The 23,974-nt window shown below is 43.0% G+C and overlaps 1 protein-coding gene across 4 annotated transcripts in view; it reads right to left on the reverse strand.

Moving 5' to 3' along the window:
- The window catches only part of USP7 (ubiquitin specific peptidase 7), a 217,355-nt gene that overhangs the window by 31,242 nt on the left and 162,139 nt on the right, over window positions 1-23,974 (reverse strand). For all 4 annotated transcript variants that reach the window (XM_075899282.2, XM_006124597.4, XM_025185416.3 and 1 more), the window contains 10 exons: window positions 21,210-21,292; window positions 18,763-18,872; window positions 17,493-17,649; window positions 14,139-14,283; window positions 13,370-13,500; window positions 12,313-12,447; window positions 7,691-7,792; window positions 6,016-6,121; window positions 5,489-5,581; window positions 4,220-4,287 (listed from right to left, as the gene is read on the reverse strand). In XM_075899282.2, the coding sequence (XP_075755397.1) occupies window positions 4,220-4,287; window positions 5,489-5,581; window positions 6,016-6,121; window positions 7,691-7,792; window positions 12,313-12,447; window positions 13,370-13,500; window positions 14,139-14,283; window positions 17,493-17,649; window positions 18,763-18,872; window positions 21,210-21,292 (1,130 nt within the window). The remainder of the gene's footprint in view (window positions 1-4,219; window positions 4,288-5,488; window positions 5,582-6,015; window positions 6,122-7,690; window positions 7,793-12,312; window positions 12,448-13,369; window positions 13,501-14,138; window positions 14,284-17,492; window positions 17,650-18,762; window positions 18,873-21,209; window positions 21,293-23,974) is intronic.

Consider the following 23,974-nt stretch of genomic DNA (forward strand, 5'->3'; position numbering starts at 1 on the left):
GCAACTTTTAGAATATTAGAGAAATCCGATGAATGCAAGTTTGTTTTTGGCAAGGTGCAAGTGATTTACTGTAAGAGGCTGCCCTCTCCTTTTCAAAAGGAGTGGAAAGCACTTGGAGTAATAAATACATACATGTATTTAAACAACTATAACACCCATATATTATGAGTTGTTTACTGGAATATAAATATCTCTGTTTAAAGAAACGGATGGCAGAGTCTTTTGTGATCTTCATCCATACTATCGGAAAGAAGGAGCTTTTGTAAGTTTAATGTAAATCTGGAAGTTTGACTCTATACACAGAAGTTCCCTAAGAGCAATTTTGCCTGTCCGTATGGAACTCTGTACGGAACCCCAAGAACTCCCAAGTGACAGAAATATGGCTGCTAGCAAAGTAGTATTGGCGCTCCCATTCCAACCAGTGAAGTAAAACCCTGTACTGTATGTTTAGCCAGTTAACTGGCCTGCTATGTTGCACTGTGGGCTGCCCTGGCCAGCCCACGCTGAGCACACCACACCGTGCAGCAGGCAGAGGGCTGCAGCTGGGCTGGGTGTTGGTTAACCAGTTACCCTGGTAAGCATGTCAGTAAGGAAAATGTTTACTGGGTAGGGTTAACCCTTTCTACCCCTAATTCCATGACAGCAGAGCTCCTGCTGCTAGGAGGGCTGGCCTACTGCTCCCAGAGCCAGCTGCCATCACACTTTCTTAATAACCAGCCACAATCCACTGCAGATTCAAATCACAGTAGGGCAATTTAAAGTTATTATAAACGTGTATTGCTCCTATACTTTTGGTGGAAAGGGATGGGAGATCTCACACATTGCCTGATGCCATATATAGTGGGATGGAAACAGATGAGAAGGCAGCATTCTCTCTCCACAGCATGTGCAGAGGGTCAGGCTCTGGAAAGCATGTAGGCTAGCCCTCCAAGCAGCAGCTTCCAGAGCCTGACAATCTGCACATGAATCTGTAGTGACCTAACTTCAGCTGTGGAGAGAGAATGCTGCATTCTGGAAGCATGCTATCATGATGACTCAGATACAGGCAGTCCCCGACTTACGCGGATCCGACTTATGTCGGATCCGCACTTACGAACGGGGCTTTCTCGCCCCGGAGGTCGAGGTGGCGGATTGCTAGCTGCGAGCTCCGGGCGAGAAAGCCCCGTTCGTAAGCTGCTCCGGTGCCCCTGGTCTGCTGGAGACCGTCTCCAGCAGACCAGGGGCACCGGGCGGGTTTCCGCGCTTCTGAGGCTTTGCCAGAGCAAAGCCTCAGAGGCGCGGCACCCCGCTGCCTCTGCGGCTCTGCTCCCCGTGTCCCTGGTCTGCTCGCGCAGCTAGTGTGCCCCCCCCCCCCCAACAGACCAGGCTTTTGTTTTGGACCCTGGGGCAGAGCAGCTGGGGTGCTGCCAATTGGTCCTGCAGCGCCGCTCTGGGCACTACTGGACCAACCCAGCAGCACCCCAGCTGCTCTGCCCCAGGTCCTGATTCAGCCGCTGCTGGTCAGTTTCAGCAGCGGCTGAATCAGGACGCCTGGGGCAGAGCAGATGGGGTGCTGCTGGGTTGGTCCAGTAGCACCGAGGAGCGGCACCCCAGCAACCCAGCAGCACCCCAGCTGCTCTGCCCCAGGCGCCCCCAAGTCAGCTTCTGCTGAAACTGACCAGCGCTGACTACAGGAAGCCTGAGGCAGAGTTGCTCTGCCCCAGGCTTCCTGGAATCAGCTGCTGATCAGTTTCAGCAGCAGCTGACTTGGGGACGCCTGGGGTTCTTAAGTTGATTCTGTATGTAAGTCAGAACTGGCGGTCAGTTTCAGCAGCGGCTGAATCAGGACGCCTGGGGCAGAGCAGATGGGGTGCTGCTGGGTTGGTCCAGTAGCACCGAGGAGCGGCACCCCAGCAACCCAGCAGCACCCCAGCTGCACCCCAGCTGCTCTGCCCCAGGCGCCCCCAAGTCAGCTTCTGCTGAAACTGACCAGCGCTGACTACAGGAAGCCTGAGGCAGAGTTGCTCTGCCCCGGGCTTCCTGGAATCAGCTGCTGATCAGTTTCAGCAGCAGCTGACTTGGGGACGCCTGGGGTTCTTAAGTTGATTCTGTATGCAAGTCAGAACTGGCGGTCAGTTTCAGCAGCGGCTGAATCTGGACGCCAGTTCCGACTTACATACAGATTCAACTTAAGAACAAACCTACAGTCCCTATCTTGTACGTAATCCGGGAACTGCCTGTAACATGCATGGATTTAGGGCTAAGAGCACAGAGTGACCCACACAGGACTTCCATGCAGATAAATGTACATTTTGGAGTTTAAAATTTTTGCTTACCTCAGACTGTACAAGTAGAAGTTTTAAAAGGCAGAACTTTTTAGTCACAAATTACTACTAGTAGTGTTTTCAATTATTGATTTTAAAGTTGGGGATTCCAATAATATTATCTTGAGCCTAAATGTTCAAAAACTCCAGAGCTGTATCTTTCAGGATACAGCAGTTTAAACAAACAATGCTGTGCACAATATCTTTAACAATGGAAGCTCTGGTTATTAACTGTAGGATGCACAAGCTGTAAAATGTATTACTTTAAAATATTGGCTGTAGTATGCAGCCAAACCATAACTAACAATCCTGAGAGAGTTTAACAGAGATTTGTGGCTAAAATATTAGTTGTACTGATGAAAAAAAATCACTCCTATTCTGACAGATCAAGTGTTCAGAATTTTGAGTTTCCATGTACAGTAAAATTCTGATAGTCCAGCATCTAACTGTTTGGCACTCCTGATACTCCGGCATCAAAATACCAAGCGCTCCTGACCAACTGATTAAAAAGCCTGACGCTCAGCACCTGCTGACTGTAACCAGACAGAGCATAAGGCTGGGGGTGGGGTGGGGGTGGGATCGTGTTACAGTATGGCAGGCATGTCCAAAGTCCGGCCCGTGGGCCAATTGCGGCCCGTGTTCCGGTTTAATACGGCCCCACAGGTAATTTGGCAATATCTATCTTTTATGGCCCACAATGAATCCATATGTATTGAGATGAATACATTGTAAAATCTCAGTTAATGTCAGTTGGTCTAAATCAGTTATAAATATATTTGGACACAACATGTATACGTGGTGTTATGTTCCTGTTCATATTTTTTGAACTTAAAAGTTGACAGACAACCTTTATTACCAATAATATGTAATGTACTTTACAATGTTCCTGACATATATTTCAGCTTCCTGGATTTTTTTTTCATCTGGCCTTCAGATATGAAAGGCAGAGTGATTTAACACCTGTTTAGATTTGTCATCCATGTGACGAAATGAAAAGTATGCCATTTGCAATAAACTTTGCATAAAATAGTTAATTTGCATTTAATTTTAACGGTTCAAAGAATGTCAGGCAAAATGGTTGGCCCTCACGCATGTTCACTTCATCAAATCTGGCCCTCTTTGAAAAAAGTTTGGACACTCCTGCAGTATGGAGAAGAGCGTTTTGCATCAGCAAAGGGGAAAGGGGAGGGGAGAGGGAAGAGGATCAGGTTACAGCACAGAGGAGCCCGGAAGAGGAAAGGGGAGGGGAGAGGGAGGGAGATTGTATCCTGGCCAGCTGTTAAGCCATGCAGCTGTACCGGACCTCTCAATTCTCCAGCAAATCTGATAATCCGGCACCACCTAAATCCAAAAGGTGCCGGATTATCGGAAGTCTACTCCAGAATGAAAGAAGCAATAATGGTTTTTGAATATCAAAGAGTTATATAAGTATTTAGTAAATTGAAAAATACATAATCAGAGGCATTTTATAAATTAATTTTCAGTAATTCAGGAACAGTGAACTCTTGAGTATTTCCATTCAGTGAATGGGCCTATCGTTTCTTAGTGAAGCCTATCTCTTGGTGACAACATTTTACCTAATCAACAGAAGGAGGCAAACTTCATATTGCTGAATAGATCTCACTAGTTTTTTTGAGTTATAAAATTAACCTTACGACCACTTTTGAAACAGACTGATTTTCAGAGTTTATAACAGGACCAAAGCCTAAATTGGCTTTGTGTGTCATGATCGTTTCCTGTCTAAACATAATATTTAAAACATTTTATTTTTCACTTAAGTGTTATTTTCGTGGCATGTTCTTTGTATTTATATGTGGTCAAAATCTTTTATATTACATTGCAGTTTTTCCTTAGAGGAAAACTTGCTAATGACACACAAACCTAGATTTATTGTAGGAATAATAATCAATCCAAACCTCATAGAGGATAAGGTTAGTTTCTTGGGGGAATCCTGCTCTCTCACACATAACTGGAAGCAAGTCACCTATTGGAAAAAAAAAGAAGTGTGAAGTATGTAATAGCTTTCGCTAGTAGCGAAAGCTATGATTAAGGTTGCAAAAAGGTTCCATTATAACCCCCCAAGTTTTCAGGTGTCCAGCTTTATGGCACATTTCTCCTTTAAATTGAAACTCCCCATTCTTGGGTTTAGCCCAAAAGTTGTTTTTTTTTAATTTGAGGAAATTTTGCACAGCCATCTGAATTTTATTAGTATAAAATAACGTCATAATTTTAACCAATCACAAAAAATAATCAGAGCGAGAGAAAAGCCAAAAAGATTTATGCATAACATTTTGAATGTAAGCTACTGTTAATGTAGAGCAACACTTGCTTTGCTTATGGGCAGAGGAGTTATTAATGACAAGAAACCAAAGAATCAATTCTGAACATGTTCAGTGCACATCCACTAAGGTTTTTCAGTGGAGCCTAATGAAGTTCCACCATCTTTGTAATGGCACATAAGAGGAAGGCAAACTAGAACTTTCCACGTAGTCTACCCAGACAGGCATAGAGGCTGAAGCTGCTGTTAGATCAATTTGTCTGAGTGAGACAAATTTTTCAAGTGAGAACATTATAAAACTGCAACATTCAGGAATAAGAAAACAAGTGTGAAAAGCAGACCCTGAGATTTTAGGTTGATTTTGCAATATTTGCCATCATCATCACCACACTGTAAAACCTATAGACTGCTGCCCTATTAACCCAGATAACGGTTTACAGCTAAATCTTAGCAGCAAAGATGTAACTCACAATTCCCCCACCCCATTCATTTTAATGACATGTGAACATCAAAGCCTAACCAGATTCATTTATAGTCTACAATTATTGAACAAAAGCAATTTTCTCATTTTTTTAAATAAAAGGCTATTAAATTCTGTAAATGAACCATAATGGCTTCCCAGTTAAATTTAAGTTAGGAAATAGAGATATTAAGGTTCCTTCAGCCATGCTGGAAACCTTGTATATTTCATGCCATTCTTTTAATAATAATCCAAATTACACATTTATCTCAAACACAGGAATAGGAAAAAAGCATATATAACTGACATGTTAATACTGCTGTAGGAGCCTTAATTTTTTATTTCCCAAATTCTGCTTCAACAGCATATTAAATGCAAAATGCTGTATTTAAATAATTGATCATATTTATTGAAAATATTATAGATAAAAAGAGTTTAAAAACTTACGTATTTTACAGGATATAGGTGTATAGATATGTCCACAATAATTCAAACTCCGAGTCTTTGGATCATACATCTTCAGAAACAACATTACATCATCTACAAGTTAAGAAACAAAAATTAATTTGAAGTAAAGCCATAATTTGAGCACATCGGAAGACCACTTAACTGTAAATTCCATTTTCATGCTAAAGGCCACAGTGATTACAAGACTATGTCCTTAATTAATATGCAAATATGGAACTTGGAAAAAAAGATAATTTCCTTAAAATACTGAACCCATATAACTCCCACACAGCAGATTAAATGAGTTTCATTCATTCTAGAACATCTGAAATCCCAGTCTCTCTCTAGCCTAGAAGAGAACAACAAAGATCAGGTGATCAATCTGCATCAAAGCTACTTATATATATATAGTGATATAGATATCCTGTATATGAGGCCGAGCGGCAAAGAAAGAGTACTGAGTGATTTTCTGGCATATATAAAATAAAATACTTTGTATTTTCTTAATTTTTGGTATATCTACTTACGATCTTTATCAAACTTGGGTAATGTTGCCCCAGTAGCTGCCATTTCTGGATCTACCGTTTCTAAGAATATTGTCCATGGATTTTCATTGTCACTGAGCTCAATCATCTGTTTGTTTAGGAGGCAGATATTCAAAACACAGTGTGAGCAGAAAAATGACTTTAGATAAGTTTAATATAGGCAGGAAATTTGAAGTAGTCAAACTGCATAATTTAAATTAAAAGAAAATAAGAACTTAAAAGGCATAGTACACTGTTTGGGAAAGTCCCTAATTTTTAGCTATGTTGTTAAGAGTTAAAGATTATATGCAATCCAAATAATATGTTGATGTTGCTTTTTAAAAAGTTACACAACTTTTAAACTGTATGGAATTTTAGAGCGGGCTCTCATCTTGTACATTTAAAAATATTTTATTTCCATTCATGTCCATTATAACAGCAAGAACAAAAATTAGAACTAAATTTAACATGGGGATTAGTAGAACTTTGAGGTTCCCTAATTTTATTTATATTTACATGCAACACTTTATCTCTCTCTATATATTAAAAAAACCTTTTCCTGCTGGGCGACAGCGATATCATCACGTCAAGCTACATCGCCTCACCTCCTAGCCTCAGGACAGACCCCAGAGGAGGAAGAGGTGGCCATGACTCTGGGTTACCCCTGGGCTCCCCACTGGCCTCTGGATCCCCTGCAGGAGGGCTAGGGGCTGGAACCAACAGCTCCTCCCTGAGCTTGGGGCCCCAACACTGCATGACCCAGTGGGGACCCACCACCTGCAGCCTGCCCTCCCCGCGACATTAGTGTGCCAGTGGTGGCTTCCTGCGTGGCAGTGGGAACAACAGAAAGCCCCAGGACTCTGTATGAGATCCAGCTTGTGGGAAAGTGTGCGTGCTACTTCTCCCCTCCCCACAGCCAGGCCCAAGGCAGCTGGAGGCAGAAGTTTCCTGCTAGGTCCTGGAGCACTGGGGCCCTGAGTGCAGCAAGGAGCCACTGCTGCCACTCCCAACACTCCCTGGCTGGGGCGGAGAGACCAGGACTGCTACCTGGAAGAGGGATCAGGAGGCAGGGGCTGGCTGCACACAGAGCGGAAGAGGCAGGGACAGGGAGGTTGAGAGGGGGTGCGAAGGCCCAGGGATGGCTGCGGCTGGGGGAGCCCAGAGACTGGGGCTGGCATGGCCCCCTGCCCTCCCCTCCCCAGCAACTAGCATGTGTGGGAGAGGCCGGGGCTGGTGCAGACCTGGCCCCTCCTGGAAGCTGGGGGGAGAGGCAGGCTTGCCTATCCCAGGGATGGGGGGTTGTTAAGCGTAGGGAGCATAGCCGCCTAGTATTTTATGAAGTTTCTAAAGAATTCATGGGACTAACAACATATTTGTCCTTACATTTTATAATGCAATAATAAAATTTAAACAAATTAGTATGTGACAGATTAATAATGACTGTGTGCAGATTTAGATCTTCCAAATCTCAAAATCAAGCCACCAAAACTAACATCTATTCTAAATCAAGAGCTACTGTGCACTCATTCCAGATTTCATAAGTTTATCCTATGTTGTTACAAGGGACACAGGACAGTTTTCTATACTAAAGATTCTGATGTCCCCAGGCCACATCTTTACTGTTGGAACTGCAAACGAGACAGACAGAATTAACTTCTCCACATTTATAAATATTTACAGTTTTATTGCCGTCCGCTTCATTATCTAACATTGCTGGTCGTTTAGTTCCATTACTTCTAGCTTGCATTGGCCACAACCGTATCTGATCCTGTGGAAATCCCTAAGTTGAAAGAAAGAAAAATACGAAGAGAATCAAAATACTTAAATACAAACTATAACAGAAAGAAGTTACTTTGAGCAGTAATGGTGCCCACTCGCCAAGGGTGCTCCACTGTAGGTGTGCTTGCTGTTCTGTACTGCTGATTAAGAGAACTTCAGTAAGTGCTCTTTCCTGTCACAAGGCTAATCAGAAACACAGGTTAAGCCCACTCTACCCCCCAGCATCCTTTCAGTTCCTTCTCTGCCACAGAATCATTCACAGAAATTCCAGAGTAAAGGGTGGGTTGTGGAACATCTATGGACACACACCTCAAAGAACCATTGTTACTGCACATGGTAACTACTACTACTTAAAGTGGTGTCCATATAGGTGCTCTAGTGCAGGGGATTCCCAAGCAGTATTCCTTCTGGAGGACTGCGACTTCTGCAACTGACTCAACTCCAATGATAGCATGGAGGAGACCTCTGTCCTGTTCAGGTAGAAGGCCAGGACTCTCCTGACATCTAGATTGTGTAATATAGCCTCTCTTTTGTCTCAGTGAAGGCTGGGACAGAAGGTTGGCTCAGTAAGTTCATGCGAAACAGATGTTTTCTTAGAAATAAATTATGGATGTAGCTTGAGTGTAACTTTGCTTTGAAAAGCTTCAGAGGAATAGCTGAGTTAGTCTGTACAGGATAAACTTAAAAAACACAACAAAAAGTCTGGTAGCACTTTAAAGACTAACAAAATATAGATGGTATCATGAACTTTCGTGGGCACCACCCACATCTGAAGAAGTGGGCTGTGCCCGCCAAAGCTCATGATACCATCTACATATTTTGTTAGTCTTTTAAATGCTACCAGACTTTTTATTGTTTTTTAAGTTTGTTTTGAAAGAATACCATGTAGAAGGGGGATGGGACATCAGAGTCTCTATTTCATCTATTCCCTTGGCTGAAGTAATCTCAATGAAAATGGCTTTCTTGCTAACAAGGTATGTAAGCAAACAGGGTGCTATATGTTTGAAGGGAAGCCTAGTCAGTTCTTTCAGTACTGTGTGGGAGGAGGGAGTCAAGAATGTGGGAAGATGTTTATTTGAGGGACATTTTGGTAATTGACTGTGACTGCACTGAGTACACCTCTACTGGAGGTGAAGTCTACTATAGCTCATAGGTAGATTTAGAGAAACGATAGACAGCCCCAATATTTTTAGGACCAGAGCATAGTTTAAGATGAAGAACCACAAATGCCAGGGAGATTTGTTGAGACGTACACCAAATCTTGAAACCTGGATTATTTTTGCACATATGTACATCACGTTGAGGACTTTCTACTCTGTAATAATGCCTCTTGTATGTCCTTTGAACTAGGGATGTGAAATAAACCCAGGCATATCGGTTAATGTTTACGGTTGCACTCAAGCTCCCATCCCACTCCCGGGGAGCCAGCTGCCACCCCATGCTGCTAATAACCAGGTACCCAATTATCTGCTTTTTAACATCCCTACTTTGAGCTTTCTAGTAGTTTGAACCAAGAAGAAGCCATGTGCTGAAACTGAGAACTTCCAGGTTGGAAAGGAGGGGATGTCCATTGTCCTAGGACAGAAGGTACATAGTGACAGAGAAATTGGAGAGCACATCGCAAACTGTGATCAGAATGATGTGTGCTCAGTTTTAGTTTTATTTTCAGCAGGGCCTTTAGTAGAAGGGGAAAAGGAGAACAGGCATGAAAAAGGCCCTGGGGAGACCAGCATCACCTAAGGAGCACTGTCTTATCCCTGCTCTGTAGCTGTATTGGGATATTTCTTGTTCAGATAAGTAGCAAAAAGTGTGTGACTGGTGCCCCTATTGCTTGAATAGATTGTGACGTACTACTAGGTCAAGCTTCCACTTGTGGTCATGTGGGTATTTGAGACAGACTGTCCATTACTGAGTTGTACCTACCTGTGAAGTAGGCTGCTAACACTGTGACATTGTGGGAGATAGATCAGTTCCATAATCTCATCACCTCTGCACTGAGCGAGGGTGATCAGGCTCCCACTTGATGATTTATATAGCAATGCAGAGTACATTGTCTGTTAGGACTCATGTGTGATCCTTTGATTACCAAGAAGTAGTGGGTGCAAGCATTCTTGACTGCTCTTAGCTTCAGGAGCTTGATGTGATGGGTTACTATGTACATGAATGACCATTTGCCTGGGATATGAAAGGCTGTTTAGATGTACACTATGAGTGAAATGTCAGCATTAGAAGCAATGATTGGGGATTTGCAAGAAGGGGGTCCCTTTGAAAATCCTGGTTGTGTCTTTTCACCAGTCTGAGATTCTGACTCTGATGGGTTATGAAAGGGGTTTGTCTAGTTTGTCCCTGCTTGGTCTGTAAACCAAGCTGAATAACATCAGGAGGCACCACATATGAAGCTTGGTATGTGATATTATTTCTGTGCCTGCTGCCATGTGCCTTGAGATGTGGATAGTGTCTGGCTAATATTTGTGGGCTGTTTTGAACAATTTATATGAGTGTGGCTAATGATAAGGATTTGTGATGAGGCAAGAGTGCGCTCTGGTTTGTAAAGTGTAGAAGTTGGTGTCAATGAATTCCTGAGGGATTATTTTTAGGCACTGATCTACAGACCCACTTCTGTAAAGAAGTGTATTGCAGCTTCTTGGTGATCCTCTTGTAGCGACTGGAGTCTGGGGAGGCAATCGTCCAGATAAGGGTAAATTATGATCCTTTGGAAGTGTAAGCGGGAGTCCACTACTAAGAAAACCTTAGAAAATACTTTTGGGCTGATGACAGTGTGAAGTGGAGCACCTTGTACTGTTAGTAGTCTTATCCTTGAGTTAATCTGAGGAATTGTCTGATGGTCAGTAGAACTAAGATATAAAAATAAGCTTCTCGAACACTGAGGTCTGAAAATGAGTCTCCCTGTTCCTTCACTGCTAAAGTAATCATCTTTGAATGTCAAAGCCTTGACAACCTTGTTGAGAGCTTTGAGGTCTAGTCTAAGTCTTAAAACTCCCTTCCCCTTGGGTATTAGCAAATAACAAGAGTGGAGCCCTTTGCCTTGTAGATGCTGAGGTTCTATGCCTCTTAATTGAAGGAGATGGTCTACCTCATGTCCTAGTATGGCCACCTGGGTGATGGCACAGAGGTTGGAGGTGGTGCATTCGAACGGCCATGTGACGCTGCTTGTGGTGGGGCCATCTGAGGATATCCTCAAAGGCTCCATAAGGACCCAGTGAAGAGTATGGATATACCACCTCCTCAATTTCACTGAGCACTTACTCGAGAGCAGGCCAACATGGCAGGCCAGAGGGGAAGACACTGTGCTGAGTGAAGACTTGATATGGAAGTCTCTGCACTGAGAAGAGAAGACTTTGGCATCGGAGTGTAGGACTTCTGGTGGTGCCATCGGACTCAGTGGTTTAGGTAGCACTGAGGATCTTGCCTCTGCACTCATTGCTATGGTGCTAGATGAGGATGGTACCAATGAGAGATCATGAACCAATGCTTTCTTATTTCTGTCTTCGCTCCTAGGTGCTGTTGACTTTGTGCCTGTGCTCATCAGGTCTGTATGCAGTTCAACAGTACCTGCAACAATCACTTCCATGAGCCATGAATATTGGATTGGGAAGGTCTCTGTGCCACTGGTACCAAGGATACCAAATGTGCTTGAGAATGCTTGCAGCTATTTTGAGACTCACTGTGGGAACTTCCTACATTCTTTTTATGACTTGTGAGAGGGGTGAGCAGCTTGATTCTTCGACTCACAGCCTTTAGATGTTGTGGGCTGTGGGGAAGACTCAAGCCTGACAGGTGACTTGCGGCACAGGGCCAGAAAGGGCCAGTAAGCCACCTCCATGAAGATAATTTTTGCCTGAGATCTCTATCCTTAGGAGACTGGGGCCTGAGTTTCAGGCAAAGACTGTAACTTTTGTTGAACGTGGCCTTCTTTGAGGCAACAGATGCTCTGGAAATGCTTGTCTATGATAAGCAGAGCTCGACAAATAATACAATCTACTTGCCCGTGGCGAGTAGACTGCAACCCGGAAGAGTTGGGTTTGGGCGATCCTTAATGATAAGGATTACCTCTTTGCAAGAGAAGCACTTCTTGAAGCCCAGGACGCCTGGCATTGCCCATTGGAAGAAGGATTCCCAATGAAGAAAATGAGAAAAGAAACTTGAGTTTTTTGTTGTTGTTTATTTTTAAGGGGGAAATTAAAAGATTAAAAATTTACAACTAGAACTAAGAACTAGGAGGCTAACTATAGAAAAGTAAATTGATTCTTTTCTAGCAAAAGACAGATGAGAATGAATTACGGGGAATTAGCTTGTGCATGTCTCATAGTGCAGTGAGAGACAACGCAGCACATATGTGGGCATAAAGCACACTGCTCCCAAAGTTCTAAAATCAGCAATACAGGGATGCAAGCATACCTACAGTGGACAGTTATATATACAAAGAGAAAGCAAAGATTATAAAGTGAACAAAGTCTCGCACAGTATTGGTTTTTGTCACTAAAGAAAAAAAATCCTTACCATTGTTTGAGAGAGGTTTTGTACAAATTCTACAAGTGTGGAGTTTTTTAATACTTTGAACACAGTGTATTTCACTTTTTCTTCATCATACATATCATTGCCTTGGTGGCCGCAGAACTGGTCCTCTGTCACTATCTGAAATTGCACATTTAATGGACATTAGTTATATATAGTTTACTGTTGAAGAATCAAAAACATTGCTCGTGTAAGCTTTTTATCTCAATTTAGCTGACTTATTGGTTAGTGTCAGTGTTTTCACTTAAAATTATTTTGTGTTACCAAGTTTTCAAATTCTAAGTTTTTTATTCTTCCATGAGGGCAGGGGACTGGACTTTGATTTTATGATTCTAAGTTGTCTGAAACTAAAGACAAACTATGCTAGTCAACACGGTGTTTAAAAGTACACAAACAAAAAAAAATCAAAATGTTCTGAGAAAACAAAGCACAAAGCCATTATATTTAGGCCCAAATCTTGCAAACTTATTCACACTATTAAATTTAGCATAAGAGACATGTCCCTACATTCAATAAAAATATTCACCAACACATTTCCAGGAATGAGGATAGTCACTGTATACCAATTATGCATGGAAATAAAGGAACTGCACACCCAGGAAAGCTAGCCACCGGGAAAAGCCCAAGTTTATGTGGAATTTCATTCTGGTGTGGAGACAGTGTATTGCCAATAGGTGGGATCAAATCTGGGACCTCTGGAGCTAAGTGCATGAGATGAATGTCAGCTGGCTCCCAAGCTAAGGCTGCAGAGCAGACTCATTCTCTCTGTAAGTAATCTCAGTGACACAAGATGGGGTAGTGGATCACACCCAGAAAGTGTGTGGGTTTCACCATCACTGCCTCTACTAACAGGACATAATGAGGTGGCCTAAGGGAGGGAAGCTACTTTGCCTACTTTGTGATGCTAGAACCCATAGAGGCACAGCATATGGAACAGCAGCCCCACTGTTCATAGCATGTCTATTTTCTAGAATTCTGACTACTACTAAACCAATATTACTGTCTTCAGATTTCTCAGATTTGTTTCTTGTTGAAAGCTGACCTGCACTTGCATGTAGAGGTGGGCTTCCTGCCTCTCCTTCCTCTTTTGAGCCTCTATTCTCTTTTCTTCTTGTAGCCGTTCTACTAATTGTTGAGGAATATCATGATCTGTGACAGGCTGCAAAACTTCACCTAAAAAGAAAGTGGGTTTGTAACGTTATTTTACAATAATTTGTGTCTAACAGGGCTTTCATACATACTCATGACTATTCTTGGGGCAACAAGGACACAACCATTTCTGATGAGCTTATGAAAGCTTTTACAGTCTTTTAAACTCTGTTTATCTGATATGGCATCATTTCATTTGGACACAAGTAACTTTCTAATTTAGGTCAGAACTACACCATTTTCATGATTTCGATCCTCTCCTTACAAAGGATTCAGCTAAATGTCAGATTTTATAGGATAATAAATCTTCAACACTCAAATTTATACATATCAAGCCAGACCTAGTTTTCATCACTCAGGTTTAGTTACATAAAAATAATGGCATGCCATTTCTGTTATTTAAAACACAATCAAGGCTATTATACAAATACTGTGAAGACAAAGCAAAGTACACTTATGGCATCACCATGTCAGCTGAAGACATTTTTAATTTTGGAGCAGCAGTAAAGATAGATCCAACACTAATATTTCCCAAGGTTAACTGCAGTTTTCTGAAGCTCTATCAGTATGAAAGATTACAACAGTTTAGAATTCAAAAGTAACCCTAGTCCTCTGCATTTCAATCAACATTCATATAAAAATAAGAGATAATATATACATACTTAATTTTGATTCCCTGATATAAACCAACATGTAAGCATTAGTACAGTGCCGAACAGATAAGTCGTCGTCATGACCACCATAATTGTGTTCAATTGCTTCTTCCTTTGTACATCTCGATACAACATCATCATCAAATTTACACCACTAGGGAGAAAAATAAATTATATAAAGATACAAAAAATATTACTGACAAATTAACTTACACCTTACAGACTGACTTAAATTACATGTAAGAAATTGTAATTTCTTTTGCACTTTGAAGTGACTGAAATATAAAAAGCTTTTTTTCCAAGCAACAGAAATAATTGTTAATGTATCCCTCTGGTTCAATGTAAGTTGTATAAACTTCTGTTTTTACACAAAATAAAGAGGGTCTTCAACTTTTGAAGTTTATTAATGAAACATTTGAGCCTTTTTTATGTAAGAGCAATCTTCAGCCAAACTATTATTTACCTTAACATAATTTGATCTGTTATCCAAATATATTTCATTACTACCATGAATTTCAGGTAGTTGATGCTGATTTATTGTTGTAGAATGAAATATAAACCAAGTGGTGCATAAAACTATCCAACTACTACTTGTACATTTTAAACATACTGTGGCAAATATGAAATAAAACATCCCCAAAACTCCATCCTTATCTGTAAAATATCTGTTGTGAAAATTAAAGGGGAAATATGAAAAACAGTAAATTTACATTGAATCTTGGCTTCCACCTCTTAAATATAAACACTTAAGTGTTCAAAAACATTTTATGGTGTGATTAATGCAGATATCATGAAAGATGTACCTGATGAATAAATTTCCAGTTATATCAAATTATAAGAATGGCCTCTCCATATAATATTAGGAGAGCAACAGAAGGAAACCGAGCATTGAATCAGAGAAGCTAGAACAAGGTTGGGAAAACTATGGTCTGCAAGCCAAATCTGGCTCCTGGTTTCTCATGATCCAGTTTGAAACACAACTCAGGACTTCCCACCTTCTCCACAGCAGAGCAAGCTGGCACTAATGTTCTAGCCCACTGCAAGTCTCGCTACCTTGGTGCTCCCCTTTCTCTTCACAAGTCTGGAGGGCTAGCGCTGGTTTGCCCCACTTTGGGGAGGGGGGAAGGAAAGACCCAAGCTCAAATGAAGCCAGGGAGTCTTGGCACCCCAAGAACAGTGTTCCCTCTAAGATTTTGCATCTATGAGCATAGTGAGTTTTGTCTTGTGTACCACTATTGAGGTCACATGCACTTGCTCAAATATGTGCCAGTGTGGCACCTAAGTTATAAACCTCTCCCTTCTCTCTCTGCTGCCACATCTCCCATCCTCTCCTCCCCTCCCCTCCCCTCATCTGCTCCCCTGGTGCCTGCTGCCGCCCCTCACCCCCCTCTGCTGTCCTGGATCCAGCCCTTCTGGGACTTGCCTCACCTCCCCATCCTCTCTGACCCCTGCTCCTGCCCTTCCCTCCTGTAACCACCCCTCCTCTAGCTCCCCTCCCCATCCCCTCTACTAACACCTCCCTCTACCCATCTAGCCTACCTCTCTCCTCTGGTGCTTGTCCCTCCCGTCTACGCCCCGCCCCATGTCTGCCCTTCTGCTTCACCTCCACAATCCCCCTGGCACCTGCAACTTCCCTTAGCCCCTGCACCCTCCTGGTGCTTCCCCCGCCTTCCCAACACCTGCCCCCCTTGTCGTCTTCCTCCCTGGTGCCCATCCCCTCACCATCCTCTGCCCCAGTTCTCCTCATGCCCCTGGGTGCCCTCAAACATGACTTGCTCCAATCCCTGCCTTCCTCATGCCCACCCCTCCTTTCAACCCCTCTTCTCCCAGCACCTTCACCTCCCCTCTCCTCTTCCTCCCTCTTGCCCCCACTGTCCCTCCCCTCTTCTCTCCCAGCATCACCCTGCCCCTCTCCTTTCCCACATACTGACACCTTTCCACCCACCTCCCACTCCTGCCCTTTCCCCTCTTTGTCTCCTCTTGGCCCCCTGGCATTTGTGTCTCCTCCAACCTGCTCCTTGGTGCCTTCCCCTTTCTTCTCGTGCCCTGCCCCCTCCCCAGCACAAGCCCCTTCCTCTCCTCACCCCCTTCCCCTTAGTTCTCCCCCTTCCCTTCTTCGATCCTGACACCTGCACGATGGGCAGCATGGTGGGTAGCTGCCCTGTGTGCTGGGGATGGGGTCAGGGCCACAGTGCTATATTCAGTACTGCAGCCCCAGCCCAGAAGCAGCTGCACTGTGGCCCTGTTCCAGTCCAGGCACCCTGGGCAGCATGCCCCATGTGCCGGGACTCGAGCCGGGGCTGCAATGCTATTTTTAGTACCACAGTTCTGGCCCCAGCAGCTGCTCCAGGTGGCTGGCAGCTGCCCTGTATGCCAGGACTGGGGCCAGGTCATGGTGCTATTTTTAATACCACAGTCTAGGCTCCAGCTCTGGCAGCTGTCACTCAGGCTGCATGGTGGCTACCCAGCTGCTCCTGGGGTGGATAGTAACCCGCCATGAGGCCCTGCCCCCGGGAGCAGCTGGGGCCACAGCTGCGAGGCTCTGCTGAGGGGGTGGGCAGGAATGAAATTCTTGGTGTGCATCTGCACACCTTACAGGGAACCCTACCCAAGAGTGGCTGCGACTTTTTGTTTGCTTATTTGTTTTTCAACGGACCAGGCCAGTGAGGTTTTTTGTTTTGTTTTGCTTTGCTTCTCTCTGTGTATGGACCCCAAATGATTTTCAATTTTGGTGAAGTGGACCCTGATGAAAAAAAAAGTTACTCGCCCTGTGCTAGAAACATTTTCCTAAAGCCAAGTCTATACTACAGGAGAAGGTCGGCTTAAGGTATGCAATTCATACTATGAAAGTAACATAGACTCTTGCTGCATAGACTAATTCCTTCTTTTGGAACCCTAGTTATGTGGTTTTTGGTAAGAATTCCCCAAGCTAAATCTTTGGCCACAAGCCAACCAACAGCAGAAATGCAGGAGCCTGCTCCTCCTAAGTGGGCTAGAGACTCCTAATGCCTCAAATTGTCCATAGCCTCACTAAATTAGGAAAAAAGATAAGAAAGACTGTATAGAAATTGAGTTTCCCTAAATCTGTGGGATTAGAAGTTGAGTGACTAAGAAAGAGTTTAATAAACTCTTCCGAGAACAAGCATTCTATTGAAGAAATTAAACTTAGTTTCAAAGACACGTGTCAGTATTCCCTACCATTAAAAACCAAAAAGTTCTTATGGTAACTCTAAACAGCAATAGTTACCATAATTAGAGGGTTTCTGACTTGCTCCATAATAGAAGTTTCAACTGCCTCAAAAGATACAAGTAAGACACCTCTACAAACACACAAAATAGTTTGGCTACTTTTTCAATACTTACTTTCCCATCCCCTTTTGGATTTAAATAAACAACATAATGTCCACCATGGTTATCTCCACTATGTACTAGTACTGCATGAAGGATGTAATTTGCAGCATCTTTGGGGTCTGTTTTTTGTAAAAATTCATCAAGTGGCAACTGCTCAGGAAATTCAAACCTAATTATAAAAAAAGTTAGATATTTTTAATTAATTATAGTTAAGACAGAATAATATTGTTATGCTGGAGTATACTTAGAAATAAACTTCACTAAAGAAAGTTACAGTAGGCAACTAAACAAGTCAAATTACAACATTTTTCCTGAGATTAACTGCAAGGACTGGGTAAAGCACCATATTTTACATTGTTAATACAGGATATGAATAATCTTTGTATACACAAGGGACCAAGTCCTGCACTCAGTTACAAAGCAGTATAAGTTCAGGATAACTCAGCTGAAGTCAAGAAGTTACTCTGGGGAATTACCACATTGTAAACAAGAGCAGAATCTAGCTCAAAAACCCATTCCTTGCAGGTGCAGCAAGAGTGCAACTGCTAAATCAGTTACCTTTTGACTGGAACGCTATTGTTATTTCGCATCAGATCACATTACACAACATTTTTCAATTATTGTAACATGGATTTTCTCAATTTCCTTTTTTCCCTAGAAAACTGGTTTAGTAAACCAATTTTCAAAAAAAAGAACTGAAATGTCCAGAGTTCATTTCAGAGAGAAGCCAGCTGATACAAAATCCACATCACAGAAATGACTTTTTTTTTCTCAAATGGCACATCTACTTTTGTTATGAACTTTCTGAGCACACATGTGTGTGGTAGTTGGGGAGGAAGAGGAAAAAGAGTGACATGACATGAGTGGGGGACACCCAGAAATTCTGCTAATACTTGCAGCAGGTATTTGGCATGCATTAAAAACAGTGACACACTAGACTTCTGCAACTTTTCTTACTTTTTTACATCCATATCGCATAAACAAAGGTTTATGCAAAATTAAATCATTAAAAAAAACCAATTATGCTTATTATTCATTTCATAGTCCAGTAAATTATTAATAATGGTTATTTAATTAACAGCTGAATTTGTCAACCAGAACACTTAAAAATTCGTAAGTCAACAATACACACAAGGAACACTATTTCTTGGAAGCATTCAACACATCTTCATGTCCTTCTTACTGGTGTCAACTGAAAACCCAAAAGCCAGACATAGGGCAAAATGTTTTCCATACTGTATTTCAACAAGTATTTCAAACTTTAGCTTGGCAAAAGAGTTACCTATCATTTATCTTGATGTTTTGGTCAGTTTGAGGGTCATACATAAATCTCATGAGTTGCAGATGTAACACTGGTGGTAACGTTAGGAACTTCACACCTTTCTCTGCCTCCTGTATGTTTGAAAAAGAATGCCAGGTTCAGACTGAATCAATCTTTTTGAACTACTCAAAGAAAATCATTTTTACCCATGAACTAGATTTCTCAGATTTGTTTCTTCTACACGGGCTTTCATTTATATTTCACAATAGAGAGATAAGGGCAACAAGGATTTTTCGTAACTTTTTAGTACTTTGGTACACACTTGATCTTCCCAGTTGCTTCTGCAGTAACACTTGGAAGCAAAGTACAGGCAGTCCCCGACTTACGCGGATCTGACTTATGTCAGATCCGTAGTTATGAACGGGGCTTTTCTCGCCCCGGAGGATGCGGGCGGCGGGACCGCCCAGACGCGCCGCGGTCCCACTGCCCGCGTCCTCCGGGGCGAGAAAAGCTGCTCCGCGTCTCTGCCTCGGGCTTCCTGGAATCAGCCGCTGATCAGTTTCAACAGTGGCTGACTTGGGGACACCTGAGGTAGAGCAGCTGGGGTGCTGCCGGGTTGGTCCCCGCAGCGCTGAGGTGCGGCGCTGCAGGGTCCTACCCGGCAGCGCCCCAGCTGCTCTGTCCCAGGCGTCCAGATTCAGCCGCCGTTGAAACTGATCAGCGGCTGATTCCAGGAAGCCCAGGGCAGAGCAACTCTGCCTCGGGCTTCCTGTAGTCAGCCGCTGGTCAGTTTCAGCAGCGGCTGAATCTGGACGCCAGTTCCAACTTACATACAGATTCAACTTAAGAACAAACCTACAGTCCCTATCTTGTACGTAACCCGGGGACTGCCTGTAGTTAATTATTTCAAAGAAGAGCAATAAGTAAGGCAAAGGCATCATAATATCACAATAAATGAACAAACAAGTTGTCTGAATAAAAAAAAAAACCCATGCATACAGATGAAACGTAGAACCAGTGAAAAAAGTGCAAGAAGATTGATCCAGCTAGTGCTAGAAGATTGCTGAGAGAAAGGTTCTCCCATTATAGCTAGCGCTTCTTTTTATTTCTTGCTATTGGAGTCTTGGGAGAACGTAGATAAAACCTGTGACTTAAAAGGAAAGATTCAAGAGTCAACCTGCAGAGCATATGATGACCTGAACTGCCAAAGACACTGGTTTCAGACCACGAAGCATAACAAGTGGTCCGTGAACAAGCCCGACATTGCTAGGCTTCAACATCTTACCGCAAGAAGAGTATTTACATTTTTTTGTTTTTCCAATGTATTTTTAATTATTATTGAAAACAGTTATTCTTGTAACAAAATCAGCTTAACCAAACCAGTTTAAGACAAGGACTTCTGCTTTTCACACCGTGGCAGGCAAAGTGAAACTGAAAACCCAGATGGACTAGTGCACAAAGATGAATGGTGAAAACTACTCTGCAACTTCATTTGATGCTCCTTCCTGTTTCTCAGTGGCCTATAGATACACATGCTAGGGATGTCATGGTGTAGTTGATTATCCGATAAGCAAAAGCAGTGTTGTTGTTTTTTTTATAAATTTCCCCTTTAAAAATATATATGTACCCCCAGTACCTACAGTTTTCAGATACACAACATTTTTTTCTACCGTTGCAACACATTTGTTTCAACAACTTAATCATAGCTGGATGGGCGATTACATTTTTGGATATAAAAAGGACAAAAATAATAAAGCACTGTAAAACAACACAAAAATTCAGTTTTCGCCAAATTTCAGTTGTGTTGACGTAACCCCCAGACGTCTCTCAAGTACCCCTAAGGGTACTCGTACCACTGGTTGAGAAACACTGGTATAGACTACACATAGTCCCCTCCTCCCTCACTCCCCACCCACCCCCCGCCCCGACAGGGGCTGCTGCCACCCTATGCTGCTGCCTCGGTATCAGAGGCAACAGCACAGGGCAACAGGAAGCTGGCCCGCCAGGGGAGGTGTTTTTTAAGCTGGCTCTCCTTGCAGACCAGCTCCTGCCTGGCACCCCATGCAGAATGGCAGGGTCTCCTTGGGAGTGGGGTTGTAGTGCACTGGCTGCCAGCCACACCCCTAGGGACTATCGAATAGTTAACTAACAGATAAGAATTAATGAGGTTACTTGACTATTCAATTAACCGAAATTTAACATCCCTAACACATGCAAATGCAAACTAACTTTACGAAAGCAACTGAATGGATTTTCACCTTGAAATCAAATAAATAATTATATATTGCTGAAGTCTTCATTTCCAAGTAACGGACCAGGAATTAACAAAATATACACAAGCTTGCTTAGAATGAAACCACTACAACCAGACAATGCAGGTTTGCTTGAATTTCATAACACTTTTGATAAGGTAGTTGGAAATCCTTGACAATGGATCTGAAAAGAAAACTTCCTCTTGAATTTTATACCTGCAAGCCATGTTCTCCTGCATCATATTTGTTGTCACCATCCAGCTGTTCTACTGCAACATAATCAATGAAGGACTCAAATACTAAGTGAGAAACAAAAAGAAAAAACCCCAGAAGATTACTACAACAAATGCAGACTCTGTGCAAAAATAATAAAAAGAGCAAATTAATCCGTAAAAGTTACTTACATCTACACTGTTTTTGTACAATGCTAAAATATAGCATTGCTTAAGAATTTCAAGCAACACAATGAGACTTATTTGGAATTAGAGGGGACAAATTTGGATTTTAAAATGTATTTTAAAATGATTTAAAAATTAGACAGTTAAATAATCCACCAGCTTTCAACATTCACTTTACACTGTGCATGACAGATTGTTACTTACCTGTGCTGCAACGGTTAGTCTTTTGAGATGTGGTGCAGATGTGCATTCCACTCAGATGTGCACATACCCCATGTACTGAAGCCAGAGAGTTTTGCTCAGCAGTACCCAACAGGGAAGTGCTCACATGCTCAGGCCCTTGTAGCCCATCCCATAGCTATATAAAGGTGGCACTTAGTTGTAGGGTTTCTCTGGGTGTCATCTTGGCACCTAATATAAGGTCCTGCCAACCTGTCCCCTCCTCAGTTCCTCCTTGCCGGTTACTCTGATGGAGGGGAAGGAGAGTGGGTACTGAAATGGACATGACTACCACATGTAGAAGAACAAGAATTACAAAAGGTAACTTTTTTTTTTTTTGAGTGCTTGTTCATGTACATTCCAATCAGGTGACTTACAAGGCCATGTTTAGGAGCTGATGGAGTTCTGCACTGACTGAAGCACTGCCCGCCCAAATGCTACATCATCTCTAGTCTTGTATGTAATTGCATAGTGCACAACAAAAGTGTGTACTGAAACAAGGTCCCTGCTCTGCAGATCTTTGGGGTAGGGATTTGAGCAAGAAATGCTGTGGAGGTTAACCTGGGCTCTGGTAGAGTGTGCAGTGAGTGGGGACGGTGGCACACCTGCAAGGCTATAACATTCCTAGATACAAGAACAAGTGGGGTGTACCCATGAAAGCTCATGATACCATCTACATGTTTTGTTAATCTTTAGAGTGCTGCTAGACTATTCTTTGATTTTAAAATTTATCCTTACAGAAGATTGTAAGGAAGCTCTGGCATGAGGCCCCTAAGCTCAGATACCCTCCTGGCTGAGGTTCCTGCAACCAGGAAAGCCATCTTATCAGAGAGGTAGACCATGGTTCAAATCGTGGATCCACGAGTTTGGAGAGGACCACAGAGGTGTGTGTGTGTGGGGGGGGGGGGGGCGGCTTTAGAAATCAGTTAACCAGGGAGTGCTATTCAGGCCCTTTAGAAATCAGTTAACCAGGGAGCTGGTAAGGAGCTGGTAAACATCAAGCAACCTTGTGTCCTTGGATGGAAAGCAGATATGGCAGCTAGATGGACACTGACAGAGGACACTGACAGACCCTGCTGCTTAAGATTGAGAAGATAATCCAAGATGAAAGGTATAGGAACTAATGCTGGAGAAAAACCATGCTGTGTAGTTTCTCCATCTGGTCTCTTCCACTTAGCATGGTACATGATTCTCGTAGCGGATTTTCTGCCATCAAGGAGGACTTGTGTAATCTGGTCTGAGCAAGAAAGTCCAGTTGGATTCAGCCATGGAGTTTCCATTCTGTAAGATGCAGCAACTCCAGGTCTGGATGTCAAAGGCATCCATAGTCCTGAGTCAGAAAGTTCAGGGAAAGTGGTAGAATGACTGGAATCTCTATGGACGTGTCCAGAAGAAATATGTACCGATGTTCACGAGCTGAACCTGGCACAATCTATATGACCTGAGCCCGTTTCCTCGGGAGGACTTTCTATATGAGTGGTATTGGGGGGGAGGGGGGAAAGGGTGGAGGAGAGGGAAGGTGAACAGTATACAACTTCTCCACAGGAGGAGGAACACATCCATGGTGGATCCTGGGCTATGGTTCTGGAAGAACAAAATTGCTGGCACTTCCTGTTGTGTGTCATGAACTGGAAGATTGAGTTCACAATGTCTGGGCAAATAGAACACTTGTGTCCCTGAAACAACCTGCTGAGGTGGTCCACCAGCTCATTCTGCACTCCCAGGCGATGTAATCTTGCAGAAGAACTGAACGTTCTACACAAAAGTTGCACAAGAAGAGGGCATCTTGACATATGGAAGAGAAGTGTGCATCCCCTATTGTTGATATAGAAAATCGCTGATATTTTGTCCGTCATCACTGATACACAAAGTCCTGCCAAATATGACTGTAAGGCTTGCCAAACTGCCCTTAATTCTCGGACATCAATGTGGACAGTGAGGTTGGCTGGAGATCATAGACCTTGAGTCTTGAGGTCCCCCAAATGTGCTCCCTATTCCAAGTCCATGACCAATGACACTGATGGGTTGTCAGTTGCAAAGGGAACTCCTGTGTTGCAAAGGGAACTCCTGAGTAGACTTCCTATGGGTCCAACTACCAGAGAAGGGGGAAAGGCAGAGTTACTACCTTGTCTGAACTGTCCCTGGCTGGGCAATAGACTGATGCCAGCCATGATTAAAGTGGCCAAAGTCTGAGATGTCACACCACACACATATGAGTGGACACATGGCCAAGGGGCTTGAGGCAGTTCCTCACCTTGGTGGGGAGAAATTGTCAGGGACTTTGGATGAGACTGAACAAGAAGCTTGAACCTCGAATATGGCAGGTACACACAGGCTTGTGTTAAGTCCAGGACAGCTCTCATA

Source organism: Pelodiscus sinensis, chromosome 15 (genome assembly GCF_052426305.1).
Source record: "Pelodiscus sinensis isolate ZL-2025 chromosome 15, ASM5242630v1, whole genome shotgun sequence".
Taxonomy (NCBI): domain Eukaryota; kingdom Metazoa; phylum Chordata; order Testudines; family Trionychidae; genus Pelodiscus; species Pelodiscus sinensis.